General features: G+C 40.3%; 2 protein-coding genes across 3 annotated transcripts; one reads left to right on the plus strand and one right to left on the minus strand.

Moving 5' to 3' along the window:
* Window positions 1–13,772: 13,772 nt before the first annotated feature.
* Window positions 13,773–15,979, plus strand: LOC121799013 (CASP-like protein 5A2). Its single transcript, XM_042198319.1, has 3 exons — window positions 13,773–14,185; window positions 14,740–14,872; window positions 15,478–15,979. Exons 1-3 carry the CDS (start codon window positions 13,983–13,985, stop codon window positions 15,667–15,669), a joined length of 528 nt encoding a protein of 175 aa, XP_042054253.1. The 5' UTR covers window positions 13,773–13,982; the 3' UTR covers window positions 15,670–15,979.
* Window positions 15,980–15,984: 5 nt separating this feature from the next.
* On the minus strand, window positions 15,985–17,181 carry LOC121799014. 2 transcript variants are annotated; one of them, XM_042198321.1, is made up of 4 exons: window positions 16,785–17,181; window positions 16,521–16,608; window positions 16,313–16,375; window positions 15,985–16,245 (listed from the first exon to the last, which is right to left on the minus strand). In XM_042198321.1, the coding sequence occupies exons 1-4, from the start codon at window positions 16,910–16,912 to the stop codon at window positions 16,159–16,161; spliced, it is 366 nt and encodes a 121-aa protein (XP_042054255.1). In that variant the 5' UTR covers window positions 16,913–17,181; the 3' UTR covers window positions 15,985–16,158. The 2 variants fall into 2 exon arrangements, with proteins under 2 accessions (XP_042054255.1, XP_042054254.1); XM_042198320.1 differs by having other exon boundaries at window positions 16,521–16,632; window positions 16,785–17,179.
* Window positions 17,182–18,169: the final 988 nt, after the last annotated feature.

Here is an 18,169-nt window from a genome sequence, read left to right on the forward strand (position 1 = left end):
CTGTTTCTTTACTTGAGCACTCTCAACTCAATATAATGAAAATAATTACTCATATTTTATCTATTAACCTCATATAATTATGTAAACCAAGATCACTTTCAATAAATTCATTACTAGTATCTCGTCATACACTCATATATCTATCTGTACATATATAAAGGGGAGTTTTGTTGTAATTGTCTTCATCTATATAAAAATTATAAATTCAATTTCCAAATTCCATCTTGGCAGTTTAATGATATAAATGCAATCCACGTCTCACTTCTCTGATTCCAATTTCCAATCACAAATTTCATATATATATAAATGCAATCCACGTCTCAAGCAATAGTTACAATCTATTTGATGAAATTTGAAAAATAAGTTTCCACAATAATGTTCATTAAATACACTGTTTAAAACTATTTTTTGCAATTGAAAGGTCTCAATTATGTGTTTCATACACAAATATAATTCACGGTGATTGCATTTTAATTAATAATTACAAAAATATAACTTGTCAACATTATTGTGCATGTATATGCCCATAATTATTTTGGTGCAAATACAAGCCTCAGTTTCATTTACAATGAGACTCATGGTCCAACCGAAGTGAGTCTTTCAAATCAGGGAGAAAAAGATATTCATTTTATGCGCATTAAATTAATTAATAGTAAATGGTATTGGAATATGAAAGCTTAAACATTAAAAAATAGTAGTATCAGTTTTGTTGGGTGAGTTTAATTCCGATCAGAAATTAGGCGTTGATTATTTTAATCTGTGCATCGGGTGTAGTTATAGTATGAATTAAACGGACAAAATAAATTGAGGTTCATGCGTAAAAGGTTTTTTTCAATCTTATCATTAGTAATAGTGAGGTAAGTGAAAGGTTTACAGTTTTATACGTAATTATAATACTAATTTCTCCTTTACAAAGTTTATTTGATGTTTATATTCTTCGATAAACTTAAGATTTAAGGTTTAAGAATAAGTACAAAATTAGGAATTTATTCAATCACATCATATGGGCAGAGATCAGATCAGACCGATGTCAAAACGATTATTGGTAGATATTTACTAATTTCATTTCAAAATATATTTTTGAGTGATTTATTTATATCATAACAATTTACATAAAAATTTTGATAAATTAAAAAATTTTATAACAGGAAAAAATAGTTTAGTAGGGGATTTAGCCCTTTATATCCCCATTTGGATCGCGGCTCATGGCACCATTTCATATCGTAGTCTCATCTCATCAAATTTAATTTACAAAATACAGTGGAAGAGATTATTATAAAAAAATAAATTAGGATTTTTGGGTACACAATATACTTGCATCGGATACCCAAATATATTACCTACGAATACCTGTTTTCCAACCTCTATTCAGAAGAGAAAAGATAACATCGCCCATATAGGTAATATCACCACGTTTGTTTAAAAATAAGTAGATATAACTAACCAAGCAAAACACATCATCACAACTTAATTACGAAGTTAGGGTTTCTACATACACCTACTTCATCATATTAACCTAGCTTTTCTTTTGAACTATAACAAAATTTATTAAAACAAGAAATTAGATTTCCTGTAACATGTAATATCCCTCATCTAATTCAAATTAGTTTTGCATCAATGCAACCTCCATGACATTAGAACTGTACTCCCAAATATATTTTTAACGAAAATGGAATTACTAGTGAATAATCGTATGATCTGCTCAATGTTGTGGCTGAAAAGAGTGAGAGAATGAAGTTCTTCCAAACACGGAAGATGGTAAAAAATATTTCAATCCCTCCAATTCAATGCTTGTAAAACTGACATGAAGAATCACTTCACCAATAAGCATAATCCATTGCACAATAGTTATGGATGAACAACTCCTTCACATTTATGTAAGGACGAAGATTCGCAAGCACTTGACCATGCGAAATTTTCTTTGCTGAGTGTCTATTCAAGTTCAAGTTTATCTAAGCGTGTCTTCATGTCTAACTTTGCATCACTAGCTTCGCTTGCACTTACGACATCAATATTTCTTATGCAAGGTGACTAACGAAGGCATTTCTGGTTCTCTAGTTCTACAATGCCAGAACCATTTTCCCTCAAGTAGGAAATCTAAAATATGGTCATTTCCTATTTCTCTCCCAATCATACTATTCCCAATTATTAATGAACATCCAAAATTTATTTGCATGATTTATTTTGATTGATAGTAATTGAATAACGAGCATAGTATATAGAGAGATATAAGGAGATATGATCCCCACATACGCGAACCGCTACTTCACAAACTCAAATACTGACACTCTACTACCAGCCAAAGACATAGACGAAGTGGCCATTTCTCAGACGTTCAACAAACTCATAAATTGCAAAGAGTATTTTATTGATAATTAATTTGGTTGGCATAGTAAGAGGATGGGTAGAATATGGCTGAATTTTTACATTTAATCAGAAATCAACAATAATAACAACTCCTTGTTTTGGGGGAGAAGAATGCAACAATTGACAAATTTTATGTTGGGATCCTTCTTACTGGAATTACAAGAGATAAACAATACCGAGCGTAATACAACCCACGAAAGAAGAACTGAAAACTGAAAATTACACGAAAATCGAAACTGTCAAAGGAAATTAAACTTAGCCGAGTGGAGGAGGCCTCTTTTCGCAAGACGAGATACGTCCTGGTAGTGCTCTCGGTTTGGCGTGTCGTCCCCAAAGATAAAACGGCTACGTCTCTGGTGAAGCAGCACCGCAATCAACAGAGCTCCGACGAACTGGAAGAGGAGAGGGCAGAGCTTCGGGAAGAAAAACAATGCAGAGATAATATGATGCTTGTGAGTATATTCGTATCTTGTTCTATATCCTAATGCAAGGAATGACTAGCCTATTTATAGGCTTGGTCCACTGCGGGGGTCAACTCAGCCTTGATGGCTGTCATCATGGCGGGCCTGTAACCGCCGGCCGTTACGAGTTTGAAAGCTGGAGTGGTCTACGTTGAATCTAGACGCTGTACACGCCATAGTGCAACCGTCACATGTGGACTTCGTGACTTGATCAAGACACTGATCAAGCCATCGCTCAAGGCGCAACAGGCCGAGTTGATCAAGTTGCTGATCAAGGCGCAACATGTCGAGTTGATCAGGCTGCTGCCCAAAACTGAGGTGGTCCAAAACATTAAGTTTGGATCTAGGGACAAGCCCAAGAACCAAGCCCAAAGACCAAGGGCACGGGCACGGCTCGGCTCGACGAGCGTGTGGGCTCTTTCACCCATCTTAGTCCACGATAATTACTAAGTGTAATAAGTCACTTAATAAACACACATTTAAAGATGAGTCTCATCTCCTATGTGAGATAATTAACACTAGTTAATTACTCCTTACACTTTCAACTCATAGATTTATCAAAAGCTACAATGTGACCAACTTTTATCCACTATTTCTCACTCACCGGGAATCGGATTTAAGAAAGTGAATATACTACGGTCATCTGCGCGGAACGTAGATCGACGCTATATCATTTAATTTCCAAAAATTAAATGTCTCGTCACATTTATTATTGGTCAAACTTCATTGACCGGACATCTTAAATTTAAGATTCCAACATTTTAAACTACACATTATTTCTAATTAAATCAAATTTATATCAAACTAATTATAAATTTCCATTCAGTCAATAACATGAGTGCAATTCTCTAATTATTTTGTTCATTTACACATGAAGTATATTTTTTTATTTTGTTGGACGCAAATTCTTTTCGTGTAGTCAGATACCCAAATATATAACCGGGTAGGGTATCGGGTGAAGTGGATAACCATTTTTCGTGTGCAAATTTCTGATTCGTTCATATTCTTTTTGGGTGAAGTGTATAACCATTTTTCGGGTGCAAATTTCTGATTTTTTCCAAATTCTTTTTGTGTAATCGGATAGCCAACATTCATGACATTAAGAATTGTAGACTCTAAAATACTCCGTTAATAAGGAAACATGATTCACTTTCTCAAATTCGAGTGGCTTGGATGTAATTTATTCTCTCGTCTAGTTATAACATGTCACAAACTTATAAGACAATCCATTTCTTTCAATATATATAAGGTTGGGGCAACTTCTTACCTTCAATATCTGTAAAAGTAGAAAGCCTACATGACTACATATGGAGAGTGGAAGATGAGAAATTGGATTTCCAGAGTGGTTAAAATAGCCAAGATATTCCAATTTGTATATGGGATCCACTTAATACCAACACTTGCAATATTTTCAAATTTGGAAATAAATCCAAATAAAGCCCTATTAAAACTGGGTCAAAACTCATAAGAGCATCCACAACCGTGCTCTTGCCAGCGGCACGGTTGTGGGCCCGGCCCCACTTTTTCTGCCTGCTCTCTGGCAAGAGCACAACATCCACAGCTATGCTCTTCCGCAAGGACGAGCACAATTAATTTAAAATTCAATTAAACAAAAACATTTCAATAATACTAAAATTCATTAAAAAAACCTAAATAATATTACAAATGGCAAATAAAATAAAAACGACATAATTAAAATCCTAAAAATTAAATGGATGATGAATGTGTTTATAATATGGATGAAATCCATTTGAGGTTTTGAGTGAGGGATGAATGTGTTGATAGTTTGTATGAGAATTATGAATGAGAGATGATTTGATGTGATAAATGGATGATGAATGTATGTATTTATAAATGATTTTTGGGGAAAAAAATTTAAAAAAATTCAAAAAAATTCAGAAAAACGGGAAAAAAACGGCCATATTTTTGGGATTTGGAAAATATATTTTTTTTATTTTTTTTTATCATTTTATGTAATTAAAAATCAAATTTTAAAATAAAAAAAAATAATTCAAAGGCAACGGCTATGTTGTTGCCCAATCGTAAGCCGCCACGTCGCCTGCTCGCTGGTACGGCGCTGCTCGATGCATCGAGCAGCACGTGCCAGAGGCGGCGGTATGCGTCCTCGCCGCTGGCACGGACAGACGCGGGGCCGCCGTCCACCGTTGTGGATGCTCTAAGTAAGAAAGTCCACAACCTTTCATTTTTTATGGACCCTTTCAATACTAATGGTTGCTTGCTAAATGACATGAATTTAGCAGTAAAGGATAAGAAGTCGATGTGTCATGCTTCAAATGGAAGCATATATCATGTAAATTAAAGTTGTGCATTTTCTTACTACTACTTTATTCTTCAATATGGAATATGTTAAGGACTCAATTCCTTAACGGTGATCGGCGGCGGATTGCTCGGCGATCAATACAAACTTTCGGCGCCCGGCGCCCTGAGATAGGGTCGGCGGAGATTCTAGCTTCTGGCTTTGCGCGGAACTCCTCCGTCGGGCAGCGATGAAACTAGGGTTAGGGTAACTCACGTTGGTTTGTGGGCAAAAGTAATATTTTTATTCATGAATAAAGTTTATGATCATTGCCCTATTTATAGACTAAGGACCCTAGGGTTGGTTCGACTCCTAATCCTAGTTCATATCGGGAAAGAACCAACAAAGAAAACCTTAAACGGAGCTTATAATTACGCTCGACTCTAATTGCAAAATAAAAAATAAAATTACTAATGTCCAAAAATAGCAAAATAATAAATAAAAAAGAACTAATTAACTAAGACTATTTGGAGACGTAGTCGCCAAACTTCTCAGGCTGACGCGCGTTCCTTTTCGGCTTCGACTTCGCGATGGACGGCTGTTCAAGCTGCTGAACCTCCGGGACTTCCTCCGATTCCTGCAATGCTCCTTCGGCTTCACCGGTGGACGGGAGAGGCTGGATTGGGGCTGGCGGAGCCGGCTGGATTGGTACCGTATCAACCCCCCCATCCGATAACAAAATCCTTGTTCTCAAGGAGAACGTTTGGAAACTGACGTCGGATCAACTCCAGCGGCTCCCACGTCGGCGACTCTGTGTCATCTGACCAACGAACCAACACATGATCACTCGGTTCACCCTCATGCCAAAGAACCCTCCGGGCTAAAACTCGGACCGGATACACCACTGGCCTATCTCCGAAAAACTCCGACGGCAACGCTATGGCTTCGCCCATGACTTCTTCCTCGACAAAGGCCTTTAAAAGGCTCACATGAAATACATTGTGTATCCTACTACCCTCCGGCAATCGCAGGCGATAAGCCACCTGGCCTATCCGTTCCAAAACCTCAAAAGGTCCATAAAACTGACATGCCAACTTGGCGGACTGGGGTCGCGCCACTGAGTGTTGTCTGTATGGCTGCAACTTAAGTAGCACCTTATCGCCCATCTTGAATTCCACATGGCGACAGTGTTTATTAGCCGAGTCGTGCATCCGCTGTTGCGCCCGCTCCAAATTCTTGCGCAATTCCACCAAAAGCTCCCCCCCTCTGAGTAATCAAATCAGCCACCGATGGTGGGGTCGCGGCCGACGGTTTTGCGAAGATCAGACTTGGGGGCTCGCGTCCGTAAAGCGATTTAAAAGGGGACATCCCCAATCCCGCGTGATGGAAGCAATTTAGTTCTAACTCTGCCCAAGGTAAGAAATTAGCCCACTTAGACGGGCGATCCGCAATGAAAGCCCTCAAATACTGTTCCAACCCTCTATTGCGAACCTCAGTTTGCCCGTCAGACTGCGGATGGTAGGCCGTAGAAAAATTCAACTTCGTACCACTAAGGCGCATCAACTCTCCCCAGACTTGGTTTAAGAAAACGGAATCACGGTCCGAAACCAATGTCTTCGGAAACCAGTGGTGACGGACCACCGTATTGATGAATAAATGGGCCACCTTCAGCGCGTCAAAACGGGTCGGTAGAGGGGCAAAATGCGCGTACTTAGACAAGCGATCCACTACCACCATGATCATCATGTAGCCTCGCGATTGAGGGAGACCCGTGATGAAATCCATTGAAACGTCCTCCCAAACCTGAGACGGGATAGGCAAGGGTTGTAGCAACCCTGCAGGCTTTTGTGTGGAATATTTGGTTGTCTGGGAATCAACACAAGCCTCGACAAACTTCTTCACATCCTTCTTCATATTACGCCAGTAAAATCCCACGGATACCCGCCTCAGAGTCTGCTCAAAACCCTGATCCGAAGGCGAACTATGGTACTCTGTCAGAATAGGGATGCAGCCAGATGAGCGCGACCCTACGTAAATCCAGCGGTTATAGTTAACCAGGCCAACTACAAAAGATAGGTGGGGTGGTGCCCGACCCTCCAAGATATCCTTCACAATCTCGCGCATCTCAGGGGACGATCGTGTCTCGCTTTTCAACAACTCTATAAGCCGCAGAACCGGTTGTGCTGCCGCTGCAAGAAGAGCGCAGCTTTGACCTGCATCCTCGTCGGTGACCGCCTCCTCCTCCCGCCTCCTCCTCATCGGCCGAGCTCATGTCTGCAGTCGGCGACTCTTCGCGGCGAGACAGAGCGTCAACAGCCTTATTCGTGCTGCCCTTTTGTACTCGATCACGAACTTGTACCCCATCAGCTTGCGAACATATAGCTGCTGATCCGGGGTTTGGACCACTTGTTGAAGCAACTCTTTCAAACTCTTTTGGTCGCTCCGTATGATAAACTCGCGCCCAAGTAAATATTGGCGCAATTTCTGAATAGCCTCCACGATAGCGTATAATTCCTTGTGATAGGTCGAGGCGACTTTTCGACGAGGTCCCAATTTTTTGTTGAAATAGGCAATGGGGTGGGTATCCTGCTGCAAAACCGCACCGATCCCGAGATCCGAGGCATCGGTTTCAACGCAGAAGGGCTGATCAAAATCGGGCAGGCGAAGAACGGGTGCGCTGGTCATTGCCTTCTTCAAATTTTCAAAACTTGTCGTCGCTAAAGGGGACCATTCAAACGCGTCTTTTTTTAGCAGATCAGTAAGCGGGGCTACAATTAGGGCATATTGAGCGACAAAACGACGGTAGTAGCCAGTTAAACCCAGAAAACCCCGAAGTTGCTTCACATTCCTCGGTTGGGGTCACGCTGTCATTGCGTCTATCTTAGACGGATCCGCCTTAAGTAACCCGTCACTGACCAGATGACCCAAGTACTCCACCGTCGAGTTACAGAAAGAACATTTCGATAGCTTGACGAAGAAACTGTGCTCCTGCAAAACCCCCAGAACCGCTGCTAAATGCTGAGTGTGGGTTTCGGGCGAAGGGCTGTAAACCAAGATATCATCGAAGAACACAATCAAAAACTTTCTCAGTAACAGCTGAAAGATATCATTCATAGCGGATTGAAATGTGGATGGGGCATTCGTTAGGCCAAATGGCATAACCAGAAACTCAAAGTGGCAATCATGAGTACGAAAGGCCGTCTTAAAAACATCCTCCTCGTGCATTCGGATTTGATGGTATCCCGAACGCAAGTCCAATTTGGTGAAAATACGGGCCTTGCCAAGCTCGTCGAAAAGCTCATCCACTGTAGGGATTGGGAAGTGATCTGGAACTGTAGCGTTATTCAAGGCACGATAATCAATGCAGAAATGAAAGCAGCCATCCTTCTTTCGGATTAGAAGTACCGGAGAAGAGAAAGGACAGCTGCTCCGTCGAATAATACCCTGATCCAACATATCCTTCACCTGTCGCTCAATCTCATTCTTTTGGAAGTAAGGGTAACGGTAAGGTCTAACATTGGCCGGCTTGGCACCCGGCAAGAGGTGCACCTGATGATCATAAGCGCGTGCAGGCGGTATCCCGCTGGGCAAGCCGAAAACCAGCCGAAACTGCTCCAACACCGACAACAAATCCGCCGACAGACCCGGCAGAAACTCCTCCACGGTCGGCTGAGGCGACAGCGACTCCGGGTCTAGCAGCATGATTTCAAAACATTACAGAAGCTCATTTGTAGGGAGCAGTGCCGCCAAAGATTGCAAGCTGATACGCTGCGGAGGCGGCACAATCCAGTTCCAAATGATGGGGGTATCGCCCTGAACAAATTCCAGAGTCTTTCCCTCAAAGTCTGCCGTAACTTTTCCTAATGACTCGAGCCAGTCCATACCCAAGCGAGACCGTCGACCTCCGTTCATGGCGTGAATGTGTGAAACATCAGCTGCGACGGGTTCCTCCAACATAGGCTCCTCAAGCTCCTCCCCATCATCCGCATAACAGAGAATGCGTTGTTTACACACATGTCCCATCACCCACTTTTCGGGACAATGCCAGCAAAGACCCAACCTGGACCGCTTTGACTTCTCCGCCTGGGAGACCCGTATAATCGGCGGCTGCGGCTGATCCGGACCCCGACCCAGCTGGCCCGCTGTGGGGGCGGATCCCAATGGGGGCTGAGAATGGGGCTGCGAAGAGGGGACCCCTGGTTGCCCTCGAGACTCCCGATTCTGCCAAGGCCGACGCGAACTCATAGACGGAGCCGGTGGCTGGCCACGATCTGCCTGAATGTCTACCAACTCCAACGTCAAGGCCATCGCGGCTGCAAGCGACGAGGGGCGATGTAACCGCATGCGCTCCTGCATGTCCGGTTTAAGGCCCGCGATGAAGAGTGTGAGTAAGTCCGATTCCGGGACCCCTTGCACCCTGTTGAGGTACTTTTTGAAAGTATCATGATAATCCAGCACCGTTCCTGTCTGCGTAAGCTTGGCGAGAAGGCCATAATAATTCTTAAAACTCTGTCTGTCAAAACGATGTCGACGTCTTCCAAGAAATCCTGCCACATGACGAAATCATTGTTCGCGCAATAATCGAAAACCCACTCCACCGCTGGCGGATCAAACAACATTACAGCGTAGTGCAGACGCTCGGCGTCGGGCATCATAACGTGGTCGAAGTAGTACTGAACCCTCGACACCCAATTAGTTGCGTCAGATCCGTTGAATCGAGGTGGGTGCATCTTAGCCCTCTGTGGTTTCTCATAGCCCTCAACGTGGGATTTGTAACGCTGCGGTGGGTCCCAACACGTAGCGGGATCGGTGAAATTATGATGTCGATCCCCTTGAAATTCCCAGCTGGGGCCTGTTCGACCCCTCTCCTCGCGACGAGTCCTCTCTTCCGGCGGCCCATCACGGAAACCAAGGGGATGACCCACCATGGGACAATAATAGAAGAAGGAGACCGATGGAGAGGGGGTCCGCCGAGAAACCCCCCTCTCCATCGGTCTCCTTCTTCTATTATTGTCCCATGGTGGGTCATCCCCGTCGTCGACCCCCGAGCGGCATGTCAAAGTCGCGCGATATCGTAGGGGCTAGATTGTCGAACTTACGATCGGCCTCCTCCCTCCATACGACCAATTGATCAAGTTTCTCCAACAATCGATCCAGTTTAACTCTTACGTGATCTTCTTGATGGGTGTCTTCCGTTGGGCGACCCTCCATGTCGCCGTCGTCCCCCGACGATCGGAAGTGCCCACCTCCGTCGCGGCAGCCTCCGAATGGTGGACGCCCCCCGAACCTGTTAACCGGGTAAGAATCTTACCGATTCTGTCCCCAAACCGACTTTCCGTTGTTGTTGTCACGTTTCATGAGTATTGGATGAAAGCACCAGATGTTAAGGACTCAATTCCTTAACGGTGATCGGCGGCGGATTGCTCGGCGATCAATACAAACTTCCGGCGCCCTGAGATAGGGTCGGCGGAGATTCTAGCTTCTGGCTGTGTGCGGAACTCCTCCGTCGGGCAGTGATGAAACTAGGGTTAGGGTAACTCACGTTGGTTTGTGGGCAAAAGTAATATTTTTATTCATGAATAAAGTTTATGATCATTGCCCTATTTATAGACTAAGGACCCTAGGGTTGGTTCGACTCCTAATCCTAGTTCATCTCGGGAAAGAACCAACAAAGAAAACCCGAAACGGAGCTTATAATTACGCCCGACTCTAATTGCAAAATAAAAATAAAATTACTAATGTCCAAAAATAGCAAAACAATAAATAAAAAAGAACTAATTAACTAAGACTATTTGGAGACGTAGTCGCCAAACTTCTCAGGCTGACGCGCGTTCCTTTTCGGCTTCGACTTCGCGATGGACGGTTGTTCAAGCTGCTGAACCTCCGGGACTTCCTCCGATTCCTGCAATGCTCCTTCGGCTTCACCGGTGGATGGGAGAGACTGGATTGGGGTTGGCGGAGCCTGCTGGATTGGTACCGTATCAGAATACCACTCCTCCTTCTTCGACTTCCCACTTAACATATTTCCAAGTGTTGCCAAGCCAACTGATTCCAACTTCATCTTAGGTCCCAATATCACTAGAGTATACATGTGACTATGTTACGAACACTTCTAGCACGCCGGCTGACCTTGAAGGGGACGTCCAAAGTGAGGAGGTGACGTCGGGCGAAGCAAGGGAGCTGACGCCACCAATTGAAGAGGAGTCGGAGGAACGGGAGGAAGAAGAGCCGAAGGAGGCTACGCAGGAGGTAGTGTATCTTCAGACCGCCTCCACGACTACGTCTACATCGCCAAATAGGCGCGTATCTTCAGCAAGGAGTGCAGTATATGTTTTATTTATTTTAGCGTTGAGCATTATGTTTTTATTTAATTAAGTGTTGAACTTATTTTATTTATTTTGAGCAAATTATAAGCTCCGTCGGGTTTTCTTTGTTGGTTCTTTTCCGATGTATAGGATTAAGCTTCGTAGATATTATAAATAGGGCATTCATTAATTCCGTCTCTCAATTAATGAAGAATTATTTGCCCAAATTACTTGCGTAATGCACAAACCCTACTTTTGCTGCCGACGGAGAAGCTCTCCGCGCCACCCGTGTGTGTGACCGCCGACCCTCACGTTAATTGGTGTGATTCGTGCGTGATAGCCGAATTGTTGTTCGTTAAGAGAAGGAGTCACACTTTTATGGGTGGTAGAAGGATCTCGATCTTCTATCTCGATCTTACGTGAAGTGTTCAACTTGCTAATATAAGATACAATGTCCATAGCCGCACATGCATGCAGAACCAAAATTTAGGATGGAAGCCGTGAACTTGTATCATTTTATCAGAACCTACTTTCGATCATTCGAACTAATCAAACTCGTAATTGAGTTTATCACTATTCAATTCTTGAATTTCAAACCTTTTGAAGTACGTGTTGAAGCGACGACAAAACTGGAAAATTGCACACGGAGCAAGTGTATCATATTTGCTTTAAACAAAGAAACCTATATTCTCAAACAATATGTCCCAATATCTCTAGAGTACACAAATGATTGGCAACAAATGTTTTGCCAATGCCAATCATGCCGATCGCATAAAAGATCGAGCTAGAAATTATAGTTGTCGCATTCATCACTGAGAAAACCTAAGATATTGCGCCTTTTCCATTTCTTTCCTTAGATTATTTGGATGTAAAACCCAACGATCAGAGGATTTCGCTGCCATATATTATTCTTAGATTATATTCCTTCTTGATAAAATTTTCAACTTGTTTGGCATGATCATTCAATTTCTTTTGCATTACGGATTATATTAAGTGGAAGGTTCTACTTACTAATACAAGACATGACTATAAGCCGCACATACACAACTACAGTACTTATTGTTTTGTCAAAAACAAGATATTTTTCTAAATACATTGTAAACTCTTGACATTTAATTAAATTGAATGGGGCATAGAGATTAAAGGGAGATAATCAAGAAGGCACTAACCTCGTAAACAAGCTTCCTCATATCTTCTACACCACATGTGTTACTACCATCACTATTTTCTTTTTTTTTTGTTCTTATACGTGATATCATGATTATGAAATTTATATACTTTGTCATCTACTATATATAATCTTAGTAATAGTCTAATAGATATGGTCCATCGCATAGTATTATGAAATCCATATTTAACTAACAATAATCTAATCACCCTTTCTTTCTATCTTTTTTTCTACTTAACAAATTGTGCATTAAAATTTATTTCAAGTCTAAAATCTCTATTTTTAAGGAACGGAAAGACTTTGAATTTGAATACAAGTAGTTGAGTTGTTATTAATTGAGAATGAGTAAAACATTATTAAAGAGAGAAACTTACTAGAATAGGAGAAAACTAATTTTTATGGTACAGATATTATGACTATTGATCGGAATAGATAGAATATTGCATAGAAATAATATTTTATTTTTATTTTGTTCCTCTCTTGATACTTGATAGGAAAAAAGAATAATTCCCCCAATTAAATATTAATAACTCTGATCATTAATTACACGAAACTACGCAAACACATTACTTATATCTTATACTTATCAAATAGTATCACGCGATACATTGTATTTTTTATTAAAAATGTGTATATAATATTAAATTATTGTACACAAAAAATAGAAACCGTGCATGAAACACAATCATCAAAAAATAAAAATAATAATAATAAAACTACGTAAATTTATATTAATAGAAAAAAAGTCTTCACCTACAACAAATACATTAACATGAGAATTTAATGAATGGAGTGAATAGTGATGGAAAATTTGAGTTGAAACATAAAAAAAATATAGTAGTACTCCTTATTTTAGATATATATGCCTTTTATTTTTTAGCGTTAAAGTTGCTACCAACAAAAACACGCTTCAACCTTATTTTAGATATATACTCCCTCCGTCCCCCAATTTGAGTCACTCTTTGACTCGGCACGAGTTTTAAGGAAAAGTTTGAATGTGTGGTGTAATAAATGGAGTTAGGTAGTGAAATGTGGGGCCCCTTTGACTTTTGGTGTAATGAAGGGTAATTTTGATGTCCAAAAATGGTAAGTGGGAAGAGTGACTCTTATTGGGGGACGGCCCAAAATGGAAAAGAGTGACTCAAATTGGGGGACGGAGGGAGTATTATATATGCCTTTTATTTTTTAGCGTTAAAGTTGCTAACAACAAACGCTTCAAGCAAAACCACTTGAAGCAGCAGCAGCAGTGGTGATTGCAAGCTTACCCACCCACCGTCGTCACCACTCTGCGCCTCCGCCACAATCATTCTCATTCACAATCAATCAAAATTTTCTTCTTCTCTTCCCATTTTATCGTCACGCTTTATAAATAAACATTTATTCCTAGTGTTGAATCGATGGGCGAATACTGAAGGAATACCCAAATGAGCGGGCCAGCGGTGCACCCGGTGGAGGCTCCTCCGCCGACCACGGAGGCCGCGCCTCCCAGGGTTAGGATGAAAGATGTTCAGGGAATGTCCGGCACCACCGGCGCTCTCGTCCTCCGCCTCTGCCAATTCGCCTTCGCCGCCATTTCTCTCTGCGTCATGGCCACGACCTCCGATTTCCCCTCCGTCACCGCCTTCCGGTGAATATTTAACCGCCCTAATTTCTCGATGATTTGATATTTTTCTGTAATTAGGGTTTAGGGTTTGGTAAAGTTTTTATAAGTATTGAATTTTGCCTGTAATTTGATATATTGAATTAAAAACTCTCCTTTTTTTAGCTTGTGGTTATAGACGGTGTTGATAAACGATAACTATCTCGGGATTATGCTGTAGATGACTAAATGGCAGAGCAATCGTAGTATTTTCTAAGTGTTGCAAGTTTAGAATTTGCCTTTAATCATCATGAGGAGACCTGAATTATGCTTTTTTTGTGAATATTTATGTTAAAGGAAACTTTTATTTTACCATAGCTTCATCGAAGGTGAAATGAAGTTGCTATTTTAGTAGATCTTTTAAACTTTGGATGTATTGTTGGTTGGGGGCGATGTGGAATTAGCTCGTATACTTGGCCGGGATGATGCATTTAATGAAGTTGCGGTTTATGCTTCTATTTGTAGACCACTTTTTCTTCTTGATGAGATGTGGTATTTTTCGGAACAGATTATTGATAAAAAAAGAATTTCTTTTGTGTTAGCTACCTTGTTGGTGCAGTTGGTTTGCAAAGTATATGGAGCCTGTCTCTGGCCCTCACTGATGTATATGCTCTCATGGTGAGGCGAAGTTTCAGAAATTCTGGAGTTGTCAGTTTATTTGCTATTGGTGATGGGGTAAGAAACTTTCCTAAAAGTTATTAAGTGAAGTGCCTTTTATTATAAATGTTTCTTTGGTAGTTATGTGTTTGGCCTCGATCATTTTAACCTTAGCATGTCTAGACTCTTTTCTTGTAGTTGTAAAAGCCACACATGGTACACTTAATATCAATTTTAGGTGTTGAGATAGTATGTTACATTGATATAGTTTTAGTGATACTTGTTACTTTATTCCTTAGCATATGTCTGCAACTATAAGGTGATTTTTATTTTATCATGCTCAAAATGGTCTTTACCCTTCCTGAATTTGGTTATATTTTTGTTAATTCTTTAACACAAATATTAAATTTCATTATTTAGCCATTTGAGTTATTTTCAACTATTAGCTGTTGGTTGTAGTGCTGTACTGGTGTTCCCTCAAGCTCTTATAAGTTGTCAGTATTCACTTACATTCTTCTAACCGGCATTTTCGTTCTTATCTAAACACCCTTGCAAAATTTTCAGTCGATTTTGAAGCTTATTTCTAATTATGCTGAAGAATTTTGCACTTTACAATTGTATCTCTCAGTCCAGTGTGATGTACATTTTCCTGTTCTTCTAAATGCATATACTGTCTACTGCAGATCACTTCCACTCTGACATTCGCTGCAGCCTGTGCATCAGCTGGTATCACCGTCCTCATTGGAAACGATCTTGATAAATGTAATCTCAACCACTGCACAAGATTCATGTCGGCTACAGCCATGGCTTTTCTGTGCTGGTTTGCTGTGTCTCCTTCCTTTCTACTGAATTTTTGGTCTCTGGCTTCTCGATAGCATGTTATACAATCATCGCAAAATAAGAAGTATCGCGAGACTCGATGATTGATTGCAGTTTGCTACTTGTTTCTGCGCCCTTTCCTAACCCCGTTGGTCAAGCAAATAGATAGATCCCTATCACTGATTCGGTGGTTTTATAGAATTCGTGGAAAAGTTACTGTTTCCCTATCCAATGCTGATTTTCGAACTTAGGCGTGTGTTTAGATCTTGCTTCCATTTTTGTTTTAAATCTGGTCACAATGTGAAACAGTGTTGTTTTGAACATACATTTAGTTTTTATGTGGAATATGGAAGTTTGGATGAGAAATCATCTGCAGTAGAACCATATTCGTTTATACCGCTGGACAAACATTTTCGTATTCATAAATATGTTCAAATGCAAAGACAATCGGCATTGACAACACAAAATAATGAGCATTGGTATCGGATCGAGTCTGGGGCTTCGAGGATCCAAAAATGTTTGAAAGCGCCAAGCAAAATCGGGCATCACATGTTGTGCAGGCTGCATTTTAGTTTCTCCGATTCAAGCTCTTGCTTCAACGACTCCACTCGCTCGAGCAAATCCACATTTTCCTGGCAATGAGCATTTTCAGTGAAGTAGAATCTCATAAACCAAAACGAAGTTGAAAAGATGAGGGACCTTTTGCAACATTTCCATTTTCTTGTTCAGGACCTTTGTTTTTTCTCCAGTGGCCTTCTTCATCTATGCAGACGAGGAGCTAGATTTAGAGATGTAAAATACCAAAAAACTAGACAAGTTTTCCAAATGTGCCTAGAAATTGGTAAATTTAGCAATTTCAATGTGAGTGATACTAAAAAAATTCTGGGGAAAAAAGAAGCACACATACTTGTTCGAGTTCCGTAGAGCACTTGGCAGCCTTATCAAACTCCAAATCAAACCTTCTTCTCCACTCTGCAGATTCATCCATAGCTTCTCTGTTAGCAAGATCAAATTGTTGTCTACAACCAAGTAATCGAACATACTAGTCAAACGTTTGAATTCACCTAACATCAATTCACCAACAAATTCTGATTTGAAAAAAAAAACACAATAGAATCGAGTCCAAAAATCAGTAAATTGAGCAGCAAAAGGGGGATAAAAATGAAGAAACCTCAAAAGCTGGGAATCGTTGGAAGAGATTCTCCGATGGATAGCCCAAAGGCGTAAGTGAATGGCGATTCCCACAAGCAAAAGGAACCCTAGAGCTATGAATATATGGCGCCGCTGAGCCCTCCCCATTTCCTTCAACTTTTCAAATGTTTATGCAATTGTGCCCTAAACACCTATACATCTTACCTTCTCTTCTTCCCCACACAATTCAGCAATCAACTCTTTCAATCCAATCCTTCGAAAACAAACTCTTTTAAAGCTCGTGTCTAATTCATCAATGAAAATCAATTTCTGTCAAACCTTTAACTTTAATTAAAATCTGAGTGGCTCCAAAGTGCATACAACCTAATTTATCGCCTTAATTTGTAGACGGTGCACTTATGTCTAATTATGAAAGAAGTAAATTTTCGGAAACACTCTAACATACATTTTTCAAATTTAGAGATATTCTATTTGAATGGGCCTCGTATAGGCAATTACACATTTAGAATGGGCCTCGTATAGGCCATATACGCTAGGATTATTAAATGGGCAATGGTTTAGTTTTTTAGTGTTTTTTATAAAGATAATTCTATTTATAATCTACCATTTCTTATCTACATAATCCAACTATATAGTAAATAATAAAAAAATTTTTAATAAACATTTATTTATCTCCTGTAGCAATGAATAATTAGGGTACTATCTCTATGCTATCGATAGACTGTAGATCAGTTAGGGGTGTTCGTTTTGCAAGATTATATCCTAAAATTAAATATACAGTATGTTTGGTTCATGAGACAACTCAATACTAGATGGATAATTATGAAATAATTAGTCATACCTAACCCCCTATAACTAAAATGATCTCATAAGTCAATCCTAGATTATATCTTGTTATTATTTTATTTAGGAAACCGAACATCATCTAGATATATTATATATAGGGAGTAATAATTTGTGGGAATCTGTACTGGGCCAACTTAATATATTCCCTTTGTCCCGTTAAAATTGAAACATTTTCTTTTTTAGATTATTAAAAATGAAACGTTTCCTAAAATGGAAACATGTCTATCTCAACTTTTTTTATTTTTCTTACTTTAATCCATTTTCATTAACTCATAAAACAATACTACATAAAAACTCGCGTTGCATATTTGATAATCGACGCGAGTTTTTATGTAGTATTTTTAATGGGCCGGAAGAAGTATTATCTATTTTATTCATATAAAAGAAACTTATACGGCGCCTTTACGTTAGTTGTAACCCCACCCGCCACCCCAACTCCCCACAAAAGTTAAAATTTTACTTACTTTAGAAGATTATTATAGTTCTTGAATGTGGAATATGTTTCATTACTTACAAAAGTATCACTGAGCTTTTAAATATCAATCTAATAATTTGATT

The sequence above is a fragment of the Salvia splendens genome, chromosome 4 (genome assembly GCF_004379255.2).
Source record: "Salvia splendens isolate huo1 chromosome 4, SspV2, whole genome shotgun sequence".
In the NCBI taxonomy this organism is placed as follows: domain Eukaryota; kingdom Viridiplantae; phylum Streptophyta; class Magnoliopsida; order Lamiales; family Lamiaceae; genus Salvia; species Salvia splendens.

Bases quoted from the DNA above. Each gene is read 5' to 3' on its own strand.
- LOC121799013 (XM_042198319.1), top strand. From the start codon at position 13,983: ATGAGCGGGCCAGCGGTGCACCCGGTGGAGGCTCCTCCGCCGACCACG. The intron at 14,186-14,739 runs GTGAATATTTAA...CTTTTGTGTTAG, and splicing joins CCCTCCGTCACCGCCTTCCG to CTACCTTGTTGGTGCAGTTG. The intron at 14,873-15,477 runs GTAAGAAACTTT...TGTCTACTGCAG, and splicing joins TATTTGCTATTGGTGATGGG to ATCACTTCCACTCTGACATT.
- LOC121799014 (XM_042198320.1), bottom strand. From the start codon at position 16,912: ATGGGGAGGGCTCAGCGGCGCCATATATTCATAGCTCTAGGGTTCCTT. The intron at 16,376-16,520 runs GTATGTGTGCTT...TCGTCTGCATAG, and splicing joins GCTCTACGGAACTCGAACAA to ATGAAGAAGGCCACTGGAGA. The intron at 16,246-16,312 runs GTCCCTCATCTT...GCTCATTGCCAG, and splicing joins AAATGGAAATGTTGCAAAAG to GAAAATGTGGATTTGCTCGA.